This window comes from Pelophylax lessonae (assembly GCF_965119305.1).
Source record: "Pelophylax lessonae genome assembly, chromosome: 7".
Lineage (NCBI taxonomy): Eukaryota > Metazoa > Chordata > Amphibia > Anura > Ranidae > Pelophylax > Pelophylax lessonae.
In genome coordinates, this window is record NC_138774.1 from 86,035,336 (window position 1) to 86,062,345 (window position 27,010).

A 27,010-nucleotide genomic window follows, 5' to 3' on the forward strand; every position below is an offset into this window, starting at 1 on the left:
CCCACTAGTTTTAGGGTTTACCCAGCTATACAAAAAAAACACCCTATTGATCAGCAGTGCAGCTCCATTAAACCAAACTTATTAGTGCAGATACAAGGACTGTGCCCAGCAAAACTTGGGGAGACTGCTAGGTTATAAATGCAGCAAGGTAGGAGACTGCACCTATGCGTGCAAATGAAAAGAAGGGAGGGGAAATCAAATTTATAGTTAGGATCCAATTAGTGCTAGGGGTGAGCAGGGCCTAGTTAGTTGTGGGCTGTTGGGGAACAATTTTTTGACTATAGAAGTATACAAATAAGACAGTGGGTCACATGCACAATACTTCATTTATTTTACTTTAAAAAGTTTTTAAAGAACCAAGTTTTTTTTTTTTTTTTTGTTTATTTTCTTTGTAATAGTCTGGACATTTTCTTTAACTTTCTCTTTAAAGCCGAATGGACGTCTTTATTTTTCAAGCTGTAAATCAGGGGATTTAATATTGGGAAACCTGTGGTATTAAACAGGGAAGAAAGTTTATTAGAACCCAGTGTAATATATTCAACTGGTCTGAAGTATTGGTAAGACAAGGTGCCATAAAGAAGGACGATGATTGTGAGATGTGAGGAACACGTGTAGAAAGCTTTCCACCTCCCGTTACTGGAACGTATTCTTAGTATGCTTCTTATAATGAAAACATATGATATAAAAGTGAGAACAAATGGAACAAACGATGCCAGAATCACTCCTTCAATAATCACATAAAGTTGCAAAGCAGAAGTGTCACTGCAAGATAGCTTAACTAATGGTATAAAGTCGCAGAAGAAATGGTTGATCTCTGATGATATGTAACAACTAATGGATGATACTTTCAAAGCACAAGGCATGATATCTAAGAAACCCAAAACCCAACAGACACCAGCCAGACCACAGCAGACTTTGTGGTTCATAATTACCTGGTAACGTAAAGGGTGGCAGATAGCCACAAAGCGGTCATAACCCATTGCTGTCAGAATTAGCAGCTCATTACATGTAAAAGATAAGAAGAAAACCATCTGCATCATACATCCAGCAAAGGAAACCAATTTATCTCCAGTAATAAATGTAAGAAGAGCTTTGTGAAGAGTTATTGTAGAACAAGAAACGTCAAGAATGGACAGGTTGGCCAGGAAGAAGTACATTGGAGTGTGAAGATGACGATCCATGCAGATCAATAAAAAAATGGTCATATTACCTCCAAGAATGAAAAGATAAATCAGCAAAACCAACAAAAAAATGGGAAGCTGTAATTCTGGGACATCAGAAATCCCTTTAATGATGAAATATGTCATTAGTGTTTTGTTGGATTCTTCCATATTATAGAGTTTTCCAAAGGGCTACAAATGAAAAAATGGCATCTATTTTAATAATGCAATATATACACTATTTAGTGATAGTCAGCTGTGGCATATCAGGATGACAATTTAAAGCACAACTGAGATAAATATACAAATGCCCTATAATTCAGTGGTACAATGTGAAAATCAATTTTAAATACAATTACTGGCAATATTTGTATCTATCTCTTTATTAGCTTTTAAAAATTGGACAAAAAGTATAACTCAGACTGAAAGAGAGGAAGGGCCGGCATTGTGAGCCAGTCAGAATTCACTATACTGCACAGAACTGCTGGTCTAAAGCTGGCTATACATTTTGTTTAACATTTTTTGTTTCAAGAACATTTGTTTGATTTTTCAATGATTAGTGGGGTCAAATCATTCGTTTTCAACCATAGTCAATTAGACATTTCTAAATTCGAAGGAACAGGATGACATTTTTTTTGAACAAATGAATTTCTAACAGTGTATGTGATTTTCCACAATCGAATGTTAAAAGTAAATGAAAATGTAAAGTACTTTTGAATGACAATCATCGAATGCACTGAACATACAATGTATCCGTAAGAATATAAATTTGAAAATCGACTTAAGTATGGTCAGGTTAACACTGTGAGCATGTTTTTGTGGGGATTGATGTGATGCTATTTGTCAGTGTTCTGCAACTTCTTCATTTTCCATTCATCAGGTGGGGGAAGAAAAAAATGATCACATGTGTTCTTTTATAGTAATAGAGAAAATTGTGGCAGGGATGTGTGGATTAAAAAAATACCGGTAACTGAACAGAATTATACATATTTTGGCGGGAACAAATAGGTCACATGTGTATTTTGTAATATTTTATTATTTTTTTTTAATGTTTCACTGTGCCTGTGTTCACCTTAGTATATATATATACCAAAAAGACCCTTACTACCCTAAGTGAATTTCTATGAGCCCCTAACAGCTTCTATCCTTTTCTGCTTCTGGCTGGGCCCATTCTCTGTGGTAACAATATTTTAGTTCAGTATGACTATCACTTGGGATGCCATCTTGCTTTTAATGACTTGTTTCCTGCTGTTCACTATCTCCCTGTGCCTCCTGATGAAGTGGGTCTGTTGGCCTGAGAAACCTGTTGAGACAGAATTCCCACATCAATCAATGAGTTATATAAAATGTTTGTTGCATATGAAGTTATAAGAAAAAAGATTGTGATATGGGTATTTTTTAAGTTTAGTGGTAGATGCGCTTTCCTCGTGAGTTCACGACAGTCTGGACTGCGGTTTAAGGGCTTTCTCGTCCACTTTTATTAAAAGTAACATTCAATACCTCAGTTGCCACTCAGGGAATTTCAGTTTCACACACCTGGCTCTCTTTCCAGGAGCACCCTTGCACTTATCTCTGATCTCTCAGAGCTGGCTCTCTGGGTTTTCCTGGCTTACTCAAACTTTAGTTACAGCACCAGCTGCATGGGCTAACTCTTAGCCTCTCAGAATGGGTTCTCTTGACACCCCAAGCTCTCACACTCCTGAGACTTACGGTCTCCATTTAGTCCTCCACACTAGCTAGTTGCTTTAGCTCTCCCAGTCCTGCAGACTCATTTAGCTCCCCAAGACCTGTGGGTAAGGAATCTCTCCCATGTGGATTTCTGTCTCCCAAGTGGAGAACTTCTGTTTCCTGGCAGGAACACAGGTCCCTCCTGGCTGGAGCACACAGCTCTCTCATGACATGGCCCCTAAACCATACCCAGACCATGCTTATAATGAGCGTGCACACCTGCGCATTCACACAGCCTGAAGGTCCCCTATAAGACCTGGACACAGAATTGGAGACTTCTTTCCACCAAAATCTCTTTGAAGTTTCAAAGCTCAATACCCTAATCTGGGATTACCAAACCCAAAGAAAATTGAAACCCATCTTCTCTGCACAGACACAATACACTGGAGCTTCGCACTCAGCCTGTGTGACTCTTGTATGCCTTTTTTCTATACTTGCACCATGGTAGGCCAAGTCACATTATGTATTGGGAATATTGTGGAGAGGAATATGGTATCAATTATGCACTTGTCACTGGTTTTATAAATGTGGATGTATATCTCCATTTAAAAAGATAGAAATTGTTCAATGGAATTTTAAATTACAGATATGTATCTACTTAAGGACATCCCCGCATACATTTTCTGTGGCAGGGCAGGCCTTAAGTGCAAATTCACCGGCCACCCGCGATCATTTGTAGAAATGACAGAACGGCGGTCTGCCAATGTAAACAAGGCAGACCGTCATTCTGTCAGACAGAAAGAAAGGGATCTTGCGTTCCTACTAATGAGGAACACAGATCTCTCTCTTCTTGCAGTCAGTCCATTTCCCACACAGTTAGAAAGCACTCCCTAGGAGCACACTTAACCCTTTGATCATCCCGATGTTACCCCTTTCCTGTCAGTGTCATTTATACAGTGACAGTGCATTTCCTTTAGCACTGATCACTGTATTAGTGTCACTGGTCCCCAAAAAGTGTCACTTAGAGTCAGATTTGTCTGCCGCAATGTCACAGACCTGCTAAAAATCGCTGATCACCACTATTACTAAAAAAAATCAATAACAAAAAAAGTCCATAAATCTATCCCATAGTTTGTAGATGCTATAACTTTTGCGCAAACCAATCAATATATGCTTTTTTGGATTTTTTATCCAAAAATTTGTAGCAGAATACAAATTGGCCTAAACTGATGAAGAAATTAGATTTTTTACATTTTTTATTGGATGTATTTTATAGCAGAAAGTAAAACATTTTTTTTTTTTTCCAAAATTGTCGTTCTTACTTTGATTATAGTGCAAAGAATAAAAATCGGTGATCAAATACCACCAAATGAAAGCTCTATTTGTGGGGAAAAAAAGGACGACAACCGCGCAATTTTCAGTTAAAGGTACGCAGTGTCGTATCGCAAAAAATGGCCTGGTCAGGAAGGGGGTAAAACCTTCTGGAGCTGAAGTGGTTAATGTACATAGCACCTCAAAGGTCTCATAATATTTAGTTAGGGTCTTTTTGGTACATATCTACGGTAAAGATGTCAGTACTAAATCTATCAAAAAGGTTACACTAATTTGCCCACTTCTTATTCTTTGAAAAAATCAGCTCAAGACTCAGCTAACTCAAGGTAAGATGTTCTTGACTGTTGTCTGCTACACTTCTCCATCTTGTCTTCACGTGTTTGCCATAAAATTACTGTTCAGTTGTGCAGTCTTTACTGAAGCAATTATCTTCAAACATCTGTTTGTGTCTTTTTTGCCCTAGAAAACTAGAGTGCACATATCTAAATTTCCTGACAAACTTTAAAAAGGCTAAGTTCCCCTTGAACTTACATATAGAAAATTGTAATTTTCCCAAAACGTGTGGCAAAATATAAAATATTCCATGGACCCAAAATGCCTCTCAGCAAATAGCTTGGGGTATCTACTTTCCAAAAAGAGGTCATTTGGGGGGTGTTTGAACTGTCCTATTTTTTTTTCTGCCCAATATTAGAAACTTATGCCACACATCACCCACTCTTCTAACCACTTGAAGACATAGCCTTTTCTGACACTTTTTGTTAATATAAAAAAAAAAAAAATTTCTACTAGAAAATTACTTTGAACCCCCAAACATTATATCGTTTTTTAAAGCAGAAGCCCTACTGAATAAAATGGTGGGTGTTTTTTTTTTGAAAGAGTATTTACGCAGAAATTTTCCAAACTCAATTTTTTTGGGGGAAAAAAATACCCTTTTTTTAAATTGAATGCACAAATACACTATATATTGCCCCATTGTTTGGTAAAATATAAAATATGGTCTTATGCTGAGTACATAGATTGCAAACATGACATGCTTTAAAATTGCGCACACCTGTGCAGCGGCGACAAACTACGTACATTTTAATAGTCTTTACAGGTTACCAATTTAAATTTACGGAGGAGGTCTACTGCAAGAATTACTGCCCTCAATCTGATGTTTAAGGCGATACCTCACATTCATGCTGTGATTGCTGTTTATTTAAATATCCCCTGTGATAGTAAGAAGTAGTGACAGGTACTCTTTTTTGAACAAAATTGGGGTCTATTAGATTCTAGATCTCTGCTATGCCTTAAAACATCTGACCACATCAAGATTGGTGTGATAAGATGCTTTCCCGATTTCCCAATTTTCCCAGTCTTCTGAAGTCATGAAATGCTCATAGCTTCTGGGTTCATTTGGCCATAGAGTTGATTGGAGCCATTCTGGTCTCCAATCAGCTCTATGGTCAGCTGATGGAACCACCGGCTGCAGTCTCGGGTTATTCGGTGGGACAGGAGAGCCCTAGGAAACTGTGGAAGGCGGTGGGAGGGGGAGTCCCAACCCACTGCTTGTAAAGCAGTCTAGCGGCTAATTAGCCACTAGGATTTCTTTTACATGAAAGCCGACCACTGACAGTAAAAAACGATACCAAGAATATGCCTAAATCTGCAGGCATCATCCTGGTATTACCACTCAAAGTCCAGCGACATACCAGTACATTGCTGATCCTTGTTGCGCATATACAGTGCCTTGCAAAAGTATTCAGCCCCCTTGAACTTTTCGACCTTTTGCCACATTTCAGGCTTCAAACATAAAGATATAAAACTGCAATTTTTTGTGAAGAATCAACAACAAGTGGGACACAATCATGAAGTGGAATTAAATTTATTGGATATTTTAAACTTTTTTAACAAATAAAAAACTGAAAAATTGGGCGTGAAAAATTATTCAGCCCCCTTAAGTTAATACTTTGTAGCGCCACCTTTTGCTGCGATTACTGCTGTAAGTCGCTTGGGGTTATGTCTCTATCAGTTTTACACATCGAGAGACTGAAATTTTTGCCCATTCCTCCTTGCAAAAACAGCTCAAGGTCAGTGAGGTTGGATGGAGAGCGTTTGTGAACAGCAGTTTTCAGTTCTTTCCACAGATTCTGGATTGGATTCAGGTCTGGACTTTGACTTGGCCATTCTAACACCTGGATATGTTTATTTGTGAACCATTCCATTGTAGATTTTGCTTTATGTTTTGGATCATTGTCTTGTTGGAAGACAAATCTCCGTCCCAGTCTCAGGTCTTTTGCAGACTCCATCAGGTTTTCTTCCAGAATGGTCCTGTATTTGGCTCCATCCATCTTCCCATCAATTTTAACAATCTTCCCTGTCCCTGCTGAAGAAAAGCAGGCCCAAACCATGATGCTGCCACCACCGTGTTTGACAGTGGGGATGGTGTGTTCAGGGTGATGAGCTGTGTTGCTTTTACGCCAAACATAACATTTTGCATTGTTGCCAAAAAGTTCGATTTTGGTTTCATCTGACCAGAGCACCTTCTTCCACATGTTTGGTGTGTCTCCCAGGTGGCTTGTGGCAAACTTTAAACAACACTTTAATGGATATCTAAGAAATGGCTTTCTTCTTGCCACTCTTCCATAAAGGCCAGATTTGTGCAGCATACGACTGATTGTTGTCCTATGGACAGAGTCTCCCACCTCAGCTGTAGATCTCTGCAGTTCATCCAGAGTGGTCATGGGCCTCTTGGCTGCATCTCTGATCAGTCTTCTCCTTGTATGAGCTGAAAGTTTAGAGGGACGGCCAGGTCTTCGTAGATTTGCAGTGGTCTGATACTCCTTCCATTTCAATATTATCGCTTGCACAGTACTCCTTGGGATGTTTAAAGCTTGGGAATTCTTTTTGTATCCAAATCCGGCTTTAAACTTAACTCAAAACAGTATCTCGGACCTGCCTGGTGTGTTCTTGTTCTTCATGATGCTCTCTGCACTTTAAACTGATCTCTGAGACTATCACAGTGCAGGTGCATTTATACGGAGACTTGATTACACACAGATGGATTCTATTTATCATTATTAGTCATTTAGGTCAACAATGGATCATTCAGAGATCCTCACTGAACTTCTGGAGAGAGTTTGCTGCACTGAAAGTAAAGGGGCTGAATAATTTTGCACGCCCAATTTTTCACTTTTTTATTTGTTAACGAAGTTTGAAATATTCAATAAATTTCGTTGCACTTCATGATTGTGTCCCACTTGTTGTTGATTCTTTACAAAAAATTACAGTTTTATATCTTTATGTTTGAAGCCTGAAATGTGGCAAAATGTCGCAAAGTTCAAGGGGGCTAAATACTTTCGCAAGGCACTGTATTGTAACCTGTAGGCTGAACGAAAAAAAAAGAACATAGCAGATTCCTCCATTCGCATCGATTGATGTGAATGAAGAAATCTCTGCCAAGAAAAGTGTTAAAAAATATATGGGGAAGCATAGGAGAGATCTGCGCTCTATGTTTATCCCTTCCCCTATGCATCGCCATATATGCTCTTTTTTTAACTGCGGTGGTGAAATCACCTCCTACAGCGCTGCAATCATTGATTTACTTATATGCTGAGCGCAAATGCTGTTGCTGTCAGAATAAACAAATCAGTGCTGCAGACGATGGGCGTACCTGCAAAGCAAACAATGGTTAACGATAAAACACAGTAACAATAAAACATTACAATATAATAGTATACAGTGCTGTAAAACAGTAGAATGGTGGTATCTGCAAAAAAAAAAACTATGGCTAACAATGAAAAACAGTAACAATAAAACATTCTAGTATAGCAGTATATTATAAAGTACAGTAAAACAGTAAGAACAGAAAATTAACTCAATAAAACGACAACTATTTTTGGCTTTTTTATTTTTTACATTTTTTTTAAAAAAAAATTTGCAACTTTTTATTTAACTGTAAAAAAACTTTACACGTTCCAGGCTAGAGTCTCTCAAAATGCGATAGCCATCTAACATCTTTCGAGACCCTGTGTGAAAGTGTGCCCTAGACTGTGCCGTGCTGTACCCTATACTAATACTCTACTAGTGTGTGGTAACTACGGAAACAGTCCCCGATGCAGAGAAACCAGGTTAGCCAGGACAGGACGGACAAAAAAAGTGGGTGTCACGCCTATATCCGCATTTTCTACAGACAGGACATCTTCTTTGGGGTGCTCTTTGGGAGAGGTATCAGGAAAGACATCTGGAAAATGCCTTCTATGCAGCCGGCTCACTGCATCTTGATTGTGAATTTGGGCCACAGCACCTTCTGGCTACAGAAAGGCTGTGATGATCTCTTCCTGGAATTTTAGGAAGGATCCACTTCTTCCTGACGTTTTTTATGGCACATGAGCGTTCAGCAGAGCCAATTGGAATAAGTATACAGACATTTTCTTGTACCAGCATCTGGCCTTACAGGCAGTTAGGTACGGTGCCATCTTCTGGTCCTTAAAGTCCGCCCCTCCTATTTAGGGTTGTATTCATGGACATAGAGGGGTTTCTCAACAACACCAGTCGCCATTGCAATTTGGACTGTTGTATCTGCGTGAATGGAGGACAGAACGAAAATATTCCGTGTGTCCCTCCACTTCACTGCAAGCAATTTATCAGACTTCAAGCAGGCTCTCTCCCCCAATCTAAGTCAGGAATCTACAAGCCGTTTTGGGGAAGCCCCCATGATTAGGTTGCATGGTGCCACATGTGCCAATTCCAGAATCAAAAAAGTGACTAAAAAGTGGCACGCTTGTGTAAAAATTGTCCATGTATAAATGGTACACCTTTCCGAATAAAGGTGACACTCAAATAATCTTGCTACTGCACTTATGTAGTCTGGGAAGTCGGGGGGCTCCACATTGCTATCTTTTCCCTCCAAAATCGGGAAACTACATGTATAGCCTGTTGCCCTGTCACATAGCTTATACATCTTGACCCCATATCTGGCACGCTTGCTGGAGAGAGAAACTGTTTGAAAACAAGGAGGCCAGAAAATTTAATCAGGGACTTATCAACACAGACAGTTTGTTGGGACGTATACAAGGCTGCAAACTTTTGGTTACAGTGATTTACGAGGGGCCGAATTTTGTGGACCTGGTCATAGCTATGGTCACCCTGACCTTCATTATTATTGGAATGCATGAACCACAAGATTTGCTCATATCTAGTCCTGGCCACGGCAGCAGAGAACATGGGCATATGATGAATTGGGTCAGTGGACCAATATGACAACAACTCTTTTTAGTAATGCCCATGATGAGGGATAGGCCCAGAAAGGTTTTAAATTGGGAAACAGTGATAAGTTTCCATGCAAATTCTCTGTCAAGGGTCAAATTTTTGGATTTACGGCATATGGATAAATTAATTGGCATATAGATTGCTTTGGTCCACAATAGATCTGTACTGATCCTCTGTGAAAAACAGCTCATGAAAACCAAGGGGAATTCCGGGTTGGCCAGTGAATGGGGGAAGTACGGGTGCTGCAGAAGTGGTGGGCTCCCAATCAAGATTTACAAGTGCATCAGGAAGGACACTATGAGCTCTACAGGCCTGTCTTTGAATTCTTGGTGGCTGTGAGACTTGTGCTAGCCACCACACCAGCTTGAACTGAACTTATGGGACTCACCACATCAAGTGTTACTGCAGTGCTGGTTTGACTATGACCAGAATGTACGAGGCTGCTGGTGCTTGCCAGTTCACCAGAAGGTTGAACTTCACTAGTACCGACACTCTGCTGCATACGAGAACCCTGCGATTGTTGCACCCCAGCAACAGAAGAACGGGGTCGGGTATGCCTAACCTTAGCAGGGACCACTTTTAGGCCTCTTCGCTAGTGTACCTCTGTATGGACATTTTGGCCAAAAAATTTAGAGGTACCTAGTGTGACTTACAGGTACAAAAAGCACCTGGTTGTCAAGGTGTAATGTTCTGGTACCTTTGGGTACCCTAATTACTCTTTCATAAGTGTATGCGCCCCACCATTCTCTTTTGGTAAGGTGCGCATACACCTTTAAGACTGATGCTGTCATCACTGAGCGCCGGACTGGATGGCTATTTAGATCGCCGGCTCTCACTCACATGTGTTCGTTCAAACTGCTTTGTGCCTTGATGCTAACCTGTCTTGAAGCTCTCATGCTTGCAAGCATACCTCGCTGTCGGAACCACGCTGCGCTGATCCCTGTATCCCGCTACTGGATCATCCGCTCTTGCCGAACCTCTCCTCTACTACATTGCTATTAGGGATAAGTACCCCACAGGGGAAACCTCTATAACTTTCATACTAAAGCTTACACTATCTAGCTCTACATACTAAGGACTATTACTACATCTGCATTATCTAAGATTGCTAGCTCTTGAGCCTACTACCACCTGTTCTTGCACTGGGTTGATCTCTCTTGTATGTCCACCTGCTACTCTGTCATCTGCTACCATACATGATTGCTAAACCTATCTGCATCCCATCTGCTACTATCTTACTTTCAAGAACATTTCCTTTCAAGTGTCTGTCATCTACCATCTCTACCCAACCTGTCTCTTCAGCCTATCATCACTGTGTTACTATATACATAAGTCACTCTAGGAAACATCTTATTGAGTGTGTGTATTTACTTGCTGAATTGAGATCATCCACACATGATGAGTCATTGAGAGTTGGGATTGGTGTCCCAGCGTTTCTCTACATGACTACTGAAGTGGAATATTTCTGCAGCTGAAAATCCACATCATACATAAAACGCAGGAGCGTTACAGATTGAACGAACCACAAATGGATTCAGCAGAAATAACCACTCAGATGACACAATTAAAACAGCAAGTAACTGCGTTAATACACGCACTTGCTGAATTAAAAGACAATCAGGCTCTGTCGCAGCAGGTAATTAGACTGACACAACTTACCACTGCTCAGTCCCCTGAACCCAAAATAAATCCTCCTTTGGTATTTACAGGCGATCGCAAAAAATTTCGCGAATTTGAAAAAGGCATGTGAGTTACTTTTCTTGCTAAAACCCCGTACCTACCTTACTGATCACATTACGGTTTGTACTATTATTTCTTACCTAACAGGCAATCCTCGGGCCTGGGCAGACTCTCTTTTTGAGAAAAGCGATCAGCTTCTCAACTCCTATGCCTTGTTCCTAGCAGAACTCACTAGCCTATATGATGATCCCAATAGGCAGAGTACTGCCGATCTTCAATTAAGATCCTTGAAACAAGGTGGGAGACCTGTAGAAGACTTTGTCGCAGAATTCAAGAGATGGACCCTTGATTCAGAATGGAATGATGCATCTCTGAAAACCCAATTTAGGCTTGGCCTATCAGAGGCCGTTAAAGACGAGCTCGCCCGAGCGGATCTGCCAAAAACCCTGGATGCATTGATACAACTCAGTATCACCATAGATAGAAGACTACGAGAAAGAAAGGCTGAGAAAATGGGAATGCCATTATCCAGTTCTTCTCAGATTTCGGCCGTTGACCCCGTTCCTATGAAGGTAGGAACCATATGCCCACCTCTATCAATTATGGAAAGAGCCAGAAGACGATCTGGTAATCTCTGCTTGTACTGTGCATCCCCGGATCACAAGATAAACATCTGTCCCCTAGTCTACAAAAAGAGGGGTGAGTGTTCACATGTCCTCCTGGGGGGATTGACAACTTCGGTCACTGGCCCTTATCTTTCTGTTTGCTTGGCATTGCAGTGGGACCAGAACAGGATTGCTACTAGGGCCATGATTGACACAGGATCTTGTAGAAATTATATTGACATACGTTTTGCTGCTTTAAATAAAGTTCCTATTATTTCTAAACTTAAACCTGTCTCAGTGAGTCTTATTAACGGTGTTCCTTTATCCTCTGGTCCGATCACTGATCAGACACAGGCACTCCTAGTCACTACTAACGGGTCTCATATGGAGACCACTACCTTCGATCTAATACCTTCACCCCACTTTCCTATTGTTTTGGGACTTCCCTGGTTGCACACACATCAACCAACCATAGATTGGAAGGAACGGACCCTGACCTTCCTCTCTTGCTATTGCGAGGGTACGTGTAACCTCCCGTCTTTCGGGAAGATCCTGTCTGTGGTAACAGATGAGATTGCACCACTATGTTATCAGGATCTCTCTGAGGTTTTTCTTGAGAAAAATGCTCAAGCACTACCTCCCCATCGAGACTATGATTGTAGCATTGATCTACTCCCAAATAGCAAATTGCCGTTCGGTCATATTTATCCTCTTTCACAGGATGAACTTTCCCATCTCAAAGACTATTTGGATGAGAATTTGGAAAAAGGTTTTATTAGACCTTCCACTTCTTCCACAGCAGCAGGACTCTTTTTTTGTCCGCAATAAGGACTCAGGTCTCAGGCCTATCATCGACTATAGGCAATTGAATGCTATTACAATAAAAGATCGCTATCCTCTACCGCTTATCCCTGAGCTCATTGAGCAGGTGCGTGGAGCTACCTATTTTTCAAAATTGGACCTGAAAGGAGCATACAATCTCATTCGAATCCGTGATGGACACGAGTGGAAGACTGCATTCAGAACCAGATACGGATTGTTCGAATATCTTGTAATGCCATTCGGGCTATGCAACGCCCCTGCAGTTTTTCAACGATTTATAAATGATATTTTCAGAGACTTACTAGATGTCTGTGTTGTGGTATATCTGGACGATATACTTATATATTCACGATCCCTGTCTGAACACATAAGACATGTAAGACTAGTATTATTGAGATTGCTTGCACACAACCTTTATGTGTAACTGAAAAAATGCTTGTTTCATAAAGAAGAGGTACTGTTTCTAGGCTACATCATATCCAAAAACAGGAATCGAGATGGACATGAGTAAGATATCCTGCATTCAGGATTGGCCTACACCAACCACACGCAAGGCGCTACAGCGATTCCTTGGATTTTCGAATTTCTACAGGAAGTTCATTAGAAACTTCTCTGCCATTGTGAGACCCCTCACACAGCTCACTAGCATTAAAAAAACCATTCAAATGGTCAGATGAAGCAAATAAAGCTTTTCAACTGTTAAAGACAAGGTTTACTTCTGCTCCCATACTACGCCATCCAGACCCATCCCTCCAATACATTCTGGAAGTAGATGCGTCAAACATGGCAGTAGGAGCAATACTCTCCCAACGACCAACTCACACTTCACCACTTCATCCAGTCGCCTTTTTTTCTAAATCCCTAAGCAGTCCCGAGATAAATTACCCCGTGGGTGAAAAGGAACTGCTTGCTATAAAATTGGCTCTGGAGAATTGGCGACATCTACTCGAAGGCACCCAATTACCAATACTTATATACACGGATCATAAAAATCTCCAATATCTTCAGACTAACAAAACTCTCTCGCACCGACAGGTACGATGGTCACTATTCTTTTTAAGGTTTAACTTCCTAGTGACCTACACACCTGCAGATAAGAACAAAAAGGCGGATGCACTATCACGACTAACTGAAGAAAACTACTTCGAAATCCCTTCCGTTCCTATAATACCTCACAAACGCATTATTGGAGTTGTCCGTTCCTTGAAGGAAGAGGTTTTGCATGGTATAAGTTTGGATTCACCCCCACCACAACTAAATACTGATGCAGAAGGCTTCCTCTACTACAACAACAAACTTTACATACCACCTACCATACGCACCAAGATCTTGGAATTATCGCATGATGTGCCTATGGCAGGACATATGGGTATGACAAAGACTCTTAATCTGATTACCAGGCAATTCTGGTGGCCTGACATGAAAACATCTATACAAAAATTCGTCTCTTCATGCAATGTCTGTGCCAGGTCCAAAATTGACACTACGAGACCATTCGGTCTACTATGCAGTCTACCAATACCCCAAACTCCATGGGAAGTTGTGTCCTTGGACTTTATAGTGGAATTGCCTCCTTCCAAAGGATTTAATACCATCTTAGTGTCAGTGGACCATCTGACAAAAATGGCACATTTCATTGCTATTCGCAGACTACCTTCGTCCAAACAAACGGCAGAACTCCTGATGAAACATGTCTTTAAGTTACATGGTATCCCAAAAACTCTTCTGTCTGACCGTGGATCACAATTTATTTCCAGGTTCTGGCAAGAACTATGTCACATACTACGGATCGAGCGGAAGCTCACTTCTCCTTACCATCCGCAGACCAACGGACAGACTGAAAGAGTCAACCAATGCATCGAGCAATATTTACGTTGTTACACTTCTTACCAACAGGATGATTGGGTGGATCTTCTCCCTCTGGCAGAATTTGCCTACAACAACGCAACCCACAGTACGACCAAGCAGAGTCCGTTCTACTTGAACTATGGGTTTCATCCCTCTATTCTTCCACCACGCATCCTTCCTTCAAATAACCCAGTAGCTTCAGACTATCTTACCCAAATAAAGGACTCTCTGGGTTTGCTTAATACTACCATTGCACACGCTCATAGTCAACAAAAGAAGTACTATGATCTTCGCAGAAGACCTTCTCCTCAGTACGCTATCGGGGACCTCGTTTGGCTCTCAACAAAAAATTTAAGACTGAAAATCCCTAGCAAAAAGCTTGGACCTCTGTTCTTGGGACCTTTCCCAATCAAGGAACTTATTGGAAAAGCTGCAGTACAGCTTACATTGCCAATAGACCTCAAAATACATCCCATTTTCCATGTGTCGCTACTGAAGCCCCATGTTCCTGACCAAGGAATAAGGCCTACTATCCCACCTCCTCCTCCTGTACAAGTTGAAGGTGGAGAAGAATACGAGATAAAAGAGATTCTGGATTCTCGTATCCACAGAGGAAGACTTCAGTACTTGGTTCGATGGAAGAACTATGGGCCCCAAGATGACACCTGGCTAAACACCTCTGACATACATGCCTCTAGATTAATCCGCAATTTTCATGCGAAGTACCCAGACAAACCAGCTCCAGAGGCCTTCAGGAGCCGGCCTTAAGGGGGGGGTACTGTAATGTTCTGGTACCTTTGGGTACCCTAATTACTCTTTCATAAGTGTATGCGCCCCACCATTCTCTTTTGGTAAGGTGCGCATACACCTTTAAGACTGATGCTGTCATCACTGAGCGCCGGACTGGATGGCTATTTAGATCGCCGGCTCTCACTCACATGTGTTCGTTCAAACTGCTTTGTGCCTTGATGCTAACCTGTCTTGAAGCTCACATGCTTGCAAGCATACCTCGCTGTCGGAACCACGCTGCGCTGATCCCTGTATCCCGCTACCGGATCATCCGCTCTTGCCGAACCTCTCCTCTACTACATTGCTATTAGGGATAAGTACCCCACAGGGGAAACCTCTATAACTTTCATACTAAAGCTTACACTATCTAGCTCTGCATACTAAGGACTATTACTACATCTGCATTATCTAAGATTGCTAGCTCTTGAGCCTACTACCACCTGTTCTTGCACTGGGTTGATCTCTCTTGTATGTCCACCTGCTACTCTGTCATCTGCTACCATACATGATTGCTAAACCTATCTGCATCCCATCTGCTACTATCTTACTTTCAAGAACATTTCCTTTCAAGTGTCTGTCATCTACCATCTCTACCCAACCTGTCTCTTCAGCCTATCATCACTGTGTTACTATATACATAAGTCACTCTAGGAAACATCTTATTGAGTGTGTGTATTTACTTGCTGAATTGAGATCATCCACACATGATGAGTCATTGAGAGTTGGGACTGGTGTCCCAGCGTTTCTCTACATGACTACTGAAGTGGAATATTTCTGCAGCTGAAAATCCACATCATACATAAAACGCAGGAGCGTTACACAAGGACTGTTTGAACCACTACCAAAAAATGTAACTGCCAGTGCTAGCGGAGAGTAGGCCTGTCTCTGCTAATGCTGCAGTTTAGTGTGCTGTATATTGGAAGTGACAGTAATCTGCTGATACTGCACTTCTTTGGGGCTGGGCGGAGGGGCTGAACGCAGGTGCTAGCAGGTGTCAGGGCTGATCCTGCTAACGCTGCATTTTGGGAACACTATACTAAACTATTGGGAACCCTAGTATAGTTCTGATCTGATCAAGGTTATTGATACGTTCAGACACTATACTAGTAATGGAGGTGTTTAGTGTGTGTGTGTGTCACTGACAATCAAGGGTAAAAATGTATTACTAAATATGCGGCGGGCAATCTGACGCTGTCCTGGATTGACGCTAACTAACATTAATACAAACTAATTTCCTGTGACACTAATACAGTGATCAGAAAAGATCTGTACACTATAATATTTACACTGTGACATGGCAATGAAGGGGTAAACTGGGGGTGATCAGGGGGTTAAATCTTTATTAGGGATATATGGCGGGTACCCTAAACCTATCTGGGACTGCCACTAAACTACCACTAACTGCCTATCACACTAACTTGTGTCACAAGTGACACTAATACAGTGATCAGTAAATCATCTGTATACTGTATGAAGTGACAATATGACAGGGAGTGAAAGAGTAACTGGGGAGTGATCAGGGGGTGACAAATGTGCCTATGTGTACTGGTGTCTGTGTAGTGCTTGTGTACTCACTGTCTGATGCTCTCTTCTCTCACGCTGGAACCGAAAATGGCTCTAGGAGAGAAGATTGCATAATTTCCTGTGCCTATGCTTATATTACACAGGCAAAGGACATTCTACATCAGGTTCAGACCAATAATTGTTGGCCTGAACCTGATGACTGATCGGTTCTGAACCCAATCAGCACATCACAGGGGCGGCAGGCGCTAATGCACCCTACCCCCATGTGCGATCGACGTACAGTTAGGTTGGTCGGCGCAGACGATCCACGTTGCCGCAGTAAAACTGCGGCGAGGGTCGGCATCTGGTAAAAAACGTTGATAAAAATACTTTAGAGCAGGCAGTTCAAAGGATGCCAGAAAATGGTCATATTTCCTCAAGAATGCTGAGATAAATCACCAGAACTACCAAGAATTTGAAGCTGTAATTCTGGGACATCAACAATCCCTTTAATGATTAAATATGTTATCACTGTTTTTCTTGATTGTTGCATCATATAAAATTCTCCAAAAAATATGAACAGAAAATGTACATTTACCCTAAGATAAAACAGTTACAGTAATGATCTGCTGTGCCAAATAAAACATGGAACTTCATCTGCGGATATTTGCCTTCCCTTGGTTTCTCTCCTCCCCCCCCCCCCCTCATCAACATGCTAATAAAATTTTTTGATAAAACCTTTTCATTTTCATTACATACCTTATTTTAAATCCAGTATTATGATTACTAGGTCTCTGGGCTTCTCTATGTAGAGCAGGCAGGTAGTGTGAGGAATATGAGGAATATGAGCATTAGAGAGGGTGACATTATATGTGTGATTAAATTCAAAAGAAAAAAAAGTCATAGCAAATACTAGTGCAGTGTATTGCATACGCTTTCACTCTTATTTGTGTAATTGTTACTTCCATTGTAATGTTCTTCGAATAGAGATGGACATGAAAATCTCCAACTCCTCTTTGCTGGAGCTTTACACCACAGAGAAAGCTATAAAATGGGTAATTCACTTGGGTTAGTATGAGTGAATGCACTTGGTGATCTTACCTAAATAGAAGAATTGTGCATGTGCTTGCCTGACAACAAATTCCCATATAAATAGTTGAGTCATAAATCTGGGAATATAATAAATCCAAGCTAATTAAAACCCTTGAGATCATCTTCACTAGAAGGAACAAATTCCAATTATAGATTTCCAACTATTATTTATATAATACTATTCATTAGCATTTTAATACATTGTTTACAACAAAACTCCAACCAAAATAAAAATATTTCAATAAATAACTCAATAGACAAAATCACAGCATCATCTTTGGCTTCAAAATCCATAAGATTTCCCCTGCAGTACATTTTTGCCTGTTAGATGTCCTCCAGTCTGATGGCAAGCATCATCCAACACACTTTTTTTCTGAGCCCAGGTTGTCCTAGACCCACCCCAGTCCGTGACTGGACAGTGAAAGCAGAAGCAGCACAGTGGTGGGCCACTTTTAACTCTGCACTTCCCTATCAGCATGCTTCTTGGCACCATAGGAAGTGATTGGCTCCTTGTACTGCATCTTCCTCCCATACTCCAGTCTTGTTGTACTCTGTATAAGGATTGGAAGTGCCCTCTTGGACTGTATGAACCAGTGTCCTCATTAATATTATTTCCCTATATTTCTGTTTTCCTGACAACTTTCTCTTTCTTGTATGAAAAGAAAGGAATGCCATGCTGGAGGGGAACTCACATTTACAGGTACATGGATTTCCAGCCCCCCCCCCCCTCCATTTTTTCCTTTTCAAACCTCTTGTCAGGGAAAGCATGTCTGTAGAATCTCTCTGCACACACATATGAGCATGTGCTGGCAACTGGCCTGGCAGATGTGCATAGTCGTAGGCATAGGCACAAACAAATGCACGCACATGCGCACTCACACATTAATGCACGCATCTGTCACTAATGCTGGCGCCAAGCTAACCTGGCTTATTTCTGACTTGCGTTTGTCTGCTACCTACCCCGACCTCGGCTTATCTTTGGATTCTGCTTCTGCCTCCTGTTTCTGCTTGATTGAACTCCCATTGCTGACTTGGCTTGTTACCCAGTAGAGTTGAGCGGACACCTGGATGTCCGTGTTCGGTGGGTCCGGCCGAACTTGAAAAAAAGTCCGGGTCCGTGACCCGGACTTTTTCCGAACTTGACCCGGACACCGAACCCCATTGAAGTCAACGGGGACCCGAACTTTCAAGCACTAAAATGGCTCTAAAAAACCAATGGAAAGGGCTAGAGTGCTGCAAATGGCAGCAAAATAAAGTTAAGAGCATGGCAAGTGCTCTGCAAACAAATGTGGATAGGGAAATAACTTAAAACAACCAAAAAAAACAGAAAAATGAAACAATTTTCTTCATCTGTGAAGGACGAGGCCCATATGGAGTAGGAGGGAGGTTGAGGTGGCGGCGGATGTGGCGGTGTAGGTGGAAGCGGCGGTGGAGGGGGACGAGGTAGCCAACACTGCTTTTTTTTAGTCATTTTAAATTAGGGTACACCCAAAAAGAGTGAGAAAGATCAAAAATATAACAATGGCTGGGTAAGGCAGGTATCCATCTCTATTCTTCACAAGGTACTGAAAAGTCCTGTGGGATCCATGCCTGGTTCATTTTAATGAATGTGAGCTTGTCCACATTGTCTCTGGACAGGCGGCTGCCCTTGTCTGTGATAACGCCCCCAGCCGTGCTAAATACACGTTCAGATAATACACTAGCTGCAGGGCACGCCAGCACCTCCAAAGCGTAAAGGGCAAGCTCAGGCCATGTGCCCAATTTTGGGACCCAGAAGTTGAAGGGGGCAGACCCGTCATTCACTACATGTAGGCATGTGCACACATACTGCTCCACCATGTTGGTCAAATGCTGCCTCCTGCTAAGACGTTCCATATGAGCTGCTGGTGCTGCTGTTTGTTGTGGCGTGCTGACAAAGCTTTTCCACATTTCGGCCATGCTAACCCTGCCTTCTGAGGTGTTGGCGGTGCCCTGGTTGCATTGGCGACCTCTTCCTCCTCCTCCTCTGCCTTGGCCTTGTGCTTCCACTGTGGCCCCGCTGTCAGGTGGGAATGCCAGCAGCATCGCGTCTACCAGCGTTCACTTGTACTCGCGCATCTTGCGATCACGCTCCAGTGAGTGAATTAAGGATGGTACGTTGTCCTTGTAACGGGGATCCAGCAGCGTGGCCACCCAGTAATCAGCACAAGTTAGAATGTGGGCAACTCGGCGGTCGTTGTGGAGACACTGCAGCATGTAATCGCTCATGTGTGCCAGGCTGCCCAGAGGCAACGAAAGGCTGTCCTCTGTGGGAGGTGTATCGTCTGTGTCTTCTGTATCCCCCCCAGCCACGCACCAGTGATGGCCATGAGCTGGCCTGGGTGCCACACTGCTGTGAACATGGTTCCATCTCCTTCTCCATCTCCTCCTCCTCCTCCTCCTCCTCATCCTCCAGAACTGTGCCCCTGCTGGACAATTGTGTACCTGGCGTTTGTGGGTGCAGGAACCCACCCTCGGAGCCACTTGTGAATGACTGCCCTAAAAGCCATGGAAATAATCCCTCTTCCTCTTCCTCCTCCTCTTCCTGTGCCACATCCTCTTCCATCATCGCCCGATGCGTTTTTTAAAGGAGGCATAGAAGTGGGATAGTTAATGCATATCACATATGAGGCGGTGATCGGGAAGGCCGAAGTTACGCTGCAGCTCTGACAGGCGAGCAGCAGGGTGAGAACGCCAAAAGTGCGCACAGACGGCCTGCACTTTCTGCAGCAGCTCTGACATATCGGGGTAATTTTGAAGGAACCTCTGCACCACCAAATTCAGAACATGCGCCAGGGAAGGGATGTGCATCAAACCAGCTAGGCCCAGAACTGCTATGAGATTTCGCCCGTTATCGCACACCACCATGCCGGGCTTGAGGCTCGCTGGCACCAACAACTCATCGGTCTGCTGTTCCATGCTCCTCCACAACTCATGCGCGGTGTGGGATTTTTCACCCAAACAGGCAAGTTTTAAAACTGCCTGCTGTCGTTTACCCCTGGCTGTGCTGAAGTTTGTGGTGAAGGTGTTACGCTGATCGAATGAGGAGGAGGTAGAGGATGAGGAAGAGGAGTAGGAGGAGTTAGGAACAGGAGGGAAACTGAAGCACCCTGCAATCCTCAGCAGTGGAAGGAGATGCGCCAAACAAATTTAAAAGATGGATCTCACACGTACCGATACAGACTATGCCGCAATTTAATTTTTTTTACCCCAAAAGGGTGTAAATTGAATATTGGAATAGAAAAAAGTATATAAAAAGGTGTATCTCACACGTACCGATACAGACTATGCCGCAATTTAATTTTTTTCACCCCAAAAGGGTGTATATTGAATAGCGGAATAGAAAAAAGTATACAAAATGGTGTATTTCACACGTACAAACACAGACTAGGCCCCGATTACAATTTTTTGTACCCTAAAGGGAGAATGAGGATGAGGAAGAGGAGTAAAAGTAGGAGGAGTTCGGAACAGGAGGCAAACTGAAGCACCCTGCAATCCTCGGCGGTGGAAGGAGATGCGCCAAACAAATTTAAAGGTGTATCTCACACGTACCGATATAGACTATGCCGCAATTTACATTTTTTTACCCCAAAACCGTGTATATTGAATAGCAGAATAGAAAAAAGTATATAAAAAGGTGTATCTCACACGTACCGATACAGACTATGCCGCAATTTAATTTTTTTCACCCCAAAAGGGTGTATATTGAATAGCGGAATAGAAAAAAGTATATAAAACGGTGTATCTCACACGTACAAACACAGACTAGGCCCCGATTACAATTTTTTATACCCTAAAGGGAGAATGAGGATGAGGAAGAGGAGTAAAAGTAGGGGGAGTTCGGAACAGGAGGAAAACTGAAGCGCCCTGCAATCCTCGGCGGTGGAAGGAGATGCGCCAAACAAATTTAAAGGTGTATCTCACACGTACCGATACAGACTATGCCACAATTTACATTTTTTTACCCCAAAAGGGTGTATATTGAATAGCGGAATAGAAAAAGGTATATAAAACGGTGTATCTCACACGTACAAACACAGACTAGGCCCCGATTACAATTTTTTGTACCCTAAAGGGAGGATGAGGATGAGGAAGAGGAGTAGGAGGAGTTCGGAACAGGAGGCAAACTGAAGCACCCCATAATCCTTGGCGGTGGAAGGAGATGCGCCAAACTAATTTAAAAGGTGTATCTCACACGTACCGATACAGACTATGCCGCAATTTAATTTTTTTCACCCCAAAAGGGTGTATATTGAATAGCGGAATAGAAAAGGGTATATAAAATGGTGTATCTCACACGTACAAACACAGACTAGGCCCCAATTACAATTTTTTGTACCCTAAAGGGAGGATGAGGATGAGGAAGAGGAGGAGTTAGGAACAGGAGGCAAACTGAAGCACCCTGCAATCCTCGGCGATGGAAGGAGATGCGCCAAACTAATTTAAAAGGTGTATCTCACATGTACCGATACAGACTATGCCGCAATTTAATTTTTTTTACCCCAAAAGGGTGTATATTGAATAGCGGAATAGAAAAAAGTATATAAAACGGTGTGTCTCACACGTACAAACACAGACTAGGCCCCGATTACAATTTTTTGTACCCTAGAGGGAGGATGAGGATGAGGAAAAGGAGTAAAAGTAGGAGGAGTTCGGAACAGGAGGCAAACTGAAGCGCCCTGCAATCCTCGGCGGTGCAATGAGATGCGCCAAACAAATTTAAAAGGTGTATCTCACACGTACCGATACAGACTATGCCGCAATTTAATTTTTTTTACCCCAAAAGGGTGTATATTGAATAACGGAATAGAAAAAAGTATATAAAAAGGTGTATCTCACACGTACCGATACAGCCTATGCCGCAATTTAATTTTTTTCACCCCAAAAGGGTGTATATTGAATAGCGGAATAGAAAAAAGTATATAAAACGGTGTATCTCACACGTACAAACACAGACTAGGCCCCGATTACAATTTTTTGTACCCTAAAGGGAGGATGAGGATGAGGAAGAGGAGTAGGAGGAGTTCGGAACAGGAGGCAAACTGAAGCGCCCTGCAATCCTCGGCGGTGGAAGGAGATGCGCCAAACAAATTTAAAAGGTGTATCTCACACGTACCGATACAGACTATGCCGCAATTTAATTTTTTTCACCCCAAAAGGGTGTATATTGAATAGCGGAATAGAAAAAAGTATATAAAACGGTGTATCTCACACGTACAAACACAGACTAGGCCCCGATTACAATTTTTTGTACCCTAAAGGGAGGATGAGGATGAGGATGAGGAAGAGGAGTAGGAGGAGTTCGGAACAGGAGGCAAACTGAAGCGCCCTGCAATCCTCGGCGGTGGAAGGAGATGCGCCAAACAAATTTAAAAGGTGTATCTCACACGTACCGATACAGACTATGCCGCAATTAAATTTTTTTCACCCCAAAAGGGTGTATATTGAATAGCAGAATAGAAAAAAGTATATAAAATTGCACATGTGAACACAGCAGTGTCTTATGTTTTATGTCACGGGTCAGCAGCAGGCTATGAAGGGAAAAAAAAAATTCCCCTTTAAATTTGTAAATTTAAGCCCTCAGTGGGCTCAAGTGAGGGCAAAAAGAATGCTCACTCCACCACCCCCCACACAGCAAAATTAATGTAGATCGCTAACGGACGATTGTTCTGTCCTGTGTCTCCTAATCTCTCCCTGCCTACTCTCTCCAGCCTGTCCCTAAAATGCTTTTCTATCTTTCACTGCCTACACTCCGACCTGTCCCTACATTCTTTTCAGCCATAATGTTTTTTTTTCCTGTCTCTGTCCCTAATCAGCAGCAGCCAGCACCATTGTGTGTGCTCTCTCCCTACACTAGAACAGACTGACGCGCACCGAACACGGATTTTAAACCCGAATATACAGTAAAGTTTTCGGGTCTGGGTAACAAAAATCCAATTATCCGGTACGGACTCGAATAATACAGTCCGTGTTTGCTCAACCCTATTACCCAGCCATCCTATTTGCCGTCTGTGCTTGATCTCCCCGACCGTTACTGACCGGTCTTGTCTGACCCTGCATCTTGCTCATCCAGCCTGCTACAGCTCTCAATCCAGCAAGCTATCATCTGGTTCCTGCTTCTAGCTGCTTACTACAGTCTCCTGCCATCCCAGCTCCATGCAAGCTCATCTACTACCAGCCTGCTCTGCTATATCCACCTGCTGACTGCTGCCACGTAGGCTACTGGACTAATTACTGGCACTCATACCTCGCCGTGCTCCTGTGACTGCTGTCTCACTACTAGTGACCCCTGAGCCAGAGCTGTACGAGAGGCCTTCCTCTACACGTCACACTCACTGACCAGGTATGTGACACCCCTACTTACCTGGTGGTGAGTTCTGCAGATTTCAGATACTAACCCACCCAGCAGATCCAGCATTGTCCAGCAGAGATCCTTTTCTCCTCTGAGAGCTGTAAGAGCTGTGGAAATGTGGAAAAGGCTCCCTCCAGAGGTGGTTCTGGCCAGCTTAGTAGATTGCTTATAAAAAGGCTTGGATTCTTTCCTAAATAAACATAATATAACTGGGTACTAACATTTATAGGTAAAGTTGATCCAGGAATATCCGATTGCCTCTCGGGGGATCAGGAAGGAATTTTTTTCCCCTGCTGGAGCAAATTGGATCATGCTTTGCTGTTTTTTTTTTTTTTTTTTGCCTCCCTCTGGATCAACTGTGGATATAGGATTGTGTATATGGGATTGTATGGTTGTGTTTTTTTTTTTTTTTATTGATTGAACTAAATGGACTTGTGTATTTTTTCAACCTGACTAACTATATAACTATGAGAGAGCAGGGTCCTGCGCCGTCATGTTTTGGTATGACATCGAGAGGCTGCCGGCTGTTCCAGGTTCAGCTGGTATACCTCCTGATGACACTCTGCTAGGCCTGCCCCCTTCATATTTTCAGAATGAAAGTCATTGCCTCCTGGGATGTCCCAGAAGGCAAGAGGAGAACAGTGCATGTCCTTCACCTAGACCAGGGATCTTCAAACTTTGTTCTCCAGTTGTTCAGGAACTACAATTCCCATCATGCCTAGTCATGTCTGTGAATGTCAGATTTTTACAATGCCTCATGGGACTTGTAGTTCTGCAACAGCTGGAGGGCCGTAGTTTGGAGATCCCTGACCTAGATGAATGATGTGCGAGGGGGGTGCAATAACACAATTTATTTATTAAACAAAAAGGGTAAACAAAGAAAAAAAAACGCTCATTCGAAGAAGAGGACTGTAGGAGGGGCGGGAAGGAGGAATCATGTTTTCGAGGGTTAAGAACCCCTTCAAGATCCTAATAGTGCAAGCGGGACCTAGACAGGCGTGTGCTCACATGGAGCTGTCAGGGAAAAATGTTTTGACTATAGAAGTATACAAATAAGACAGTGGATTATATACACAATATTTTAAATGTAACTAAAAGGTTAGTAAGAACCACATTTTATTTTTTCTTTCAGTTCGTTTATTTTAAGGTTAGCAATGAGCCACGTATTTTCCTTGTAATAGTCTGGACATTTTCTTTAACTATCTCTTCAAAGCTGAATGGACGTCTTTATTCTTCAAGCTGTAAATCAGGGGATTTAATATTGGGATACCTGTGGTATTAAAAAGGGAAGAAAGTTTATTAAAACCCAGTGTAATATATTCAACTGGTCTAAAGTATTGGTAAGAAATGGTGCCATAAAGAAGGGCGATGCTTGTGAGATGTGAGGAACACGTGTAGAAGACTTTCCACCTCCTGTTACTGGAACATATTCTTAGTATGCTTCTTGATGAAAACATATGATATAAAAGTGAGAACAAATGGAACAAAATCTGCCAGAATCACTCCTTCAATAATCACATAAAGTTGCAAAGCAGAAGTGTCACTGCAGGATAGCTTCATTATTGGTATAAAGTCACAAAATAAATGGTTGATCTCTATATGATATGTAACAACTAATGGATAATTCTTCCCAAGCACAAGGCATGATTTCTAAGAAACCCAAAACACAACAGACACCAGCCAGACCACAGCAGACTTTGTGGTTCATAATTACCTGGTAATATAAAGGGTGTGTCACACCTCCCGTAGCTGAGCCTAGTGTACAGCAGGTTCACCCTGGTGGAAGACACAGGCTAACCTGAGGTGAGGAATCTAAGCACCAATCGGTATTCACCAGAGCTTCTGATGGTGAAGATGGACTTCGCTGCTTGTTGGCACCAGGTCGCGGTCCTCAGGTTCGCCCCACCGTGAGGTGAGCGGAGAAATTGATAGGAATAGACAGGACTGTAGTCAAAGAAAGTCGTTCGCCAATGGGAATTGAGAGCCAGGATGGTCGTCAGCTAAAAGGGAAATCGAGAGCCAGGAAGGTCGTCAGCCAAAGCCAGGTTATACACGGAGGAACACAGAAACCAGTAGATAGCCAGCAGAGTTGCACCTAGAAGCACAAACACATGAGCAAAGGACAGCAAGCCAACAGGTGGTATATATATCCTGTGTGCAACGTCATCACTAAGTGACGCCCAGGAAGCAGCAGGAAGTGATGAAGCAATCAGAGTCTATAAAGACAACAGTCAGCACACGTCCAAGATGGCTGCAGACAGAAAGGCAAGGTAAGACCTTGACAGTGTGACGGATAGCCACATAGCGGTCATAACCCATTGAGGTCAGAATTAGCAGCTTATTACATGTAAAAGGTAAGAAGAAAAACATCTGCATCACACAACCAACAAAGGAAACCAATTTATCTCCAGTGATAAATGTAAGAAGAGCTTTGTGAAGAGTTATTGTAGAACAAAAAACATCAAGAATGGACAGGTTGGCCACGAAGAAGTACATTGGAGTGTGAAGATAGCAATCCATAAAAAAATGGTCATATTACCTCCAAGAATGAAGGCATAAATCAGCAGAACCAGCAAACAAATGGGAAGCTGTAATTCTTGGACATCAGAAATCCTTTTAATGATGAAATCTGTTTTTCGTTTTTTGTTGGATTCTTCCATATTATTGAATTTTCCAAAGTGCTACATATGAAAAAATGGCATCTATTTTATAATGCAATAAATATTTAGTGATAGTCAACTGTGCCATATCAAGTTGACAATTAAAAGCAAAACTGAGACTATAGAATATATATATAGAATATACAAATCCCCTCTAATTCAGTTGTACAACGCATAATTGTTAAAATCATTTTTAAATACAATTACTGTCAATATTTATATCTATCTCTA

At 42.2% G+C, this 27,010-nt stretch overlaps 1 protein-coding gene and 1 pseudogene across 2 annotated transcripts; both read right to left on the bottom strand.

Moving 5' to 3' along the window:
• Positions 1–380: 380 nt before the first annotated feature.
• LOC309560236 (olfactory receptor 8G50-like) lies at positions 381–1,343 on the bottom strand (the record flags this gene model as incomplete). The annotated part of the gene is made up of 1 exon (XM_082263812.1): positions 381–1,343. Exon 1 carries the CDS (start codon positions 1,329–1,331, stop codon positions 381–383), a length of 951 nt encoding a protein of 316 aa, XP_082119938.1. The 5' UTR covers positions 1,332–1,343.
• Positions 1,344–25,318: 23,975 nt separating this feature from the next.
• Positions 25,319–26,779, bottom strand: LOC309560850 (olfactory receptor 8G50-like; annotated as a pseudogene). The gene is made up of 2 exons: positions 26,411–26,779; positions 25,319–25,868 (listed from the first exon to the last, which is right to left on the bottom strand). The product of its transcript is annotated as an olfactory receptor 8G50-like (transcript).
• Between the last annotated feature and the right edge of the window lie 231 nt (positions 26,780–27,010).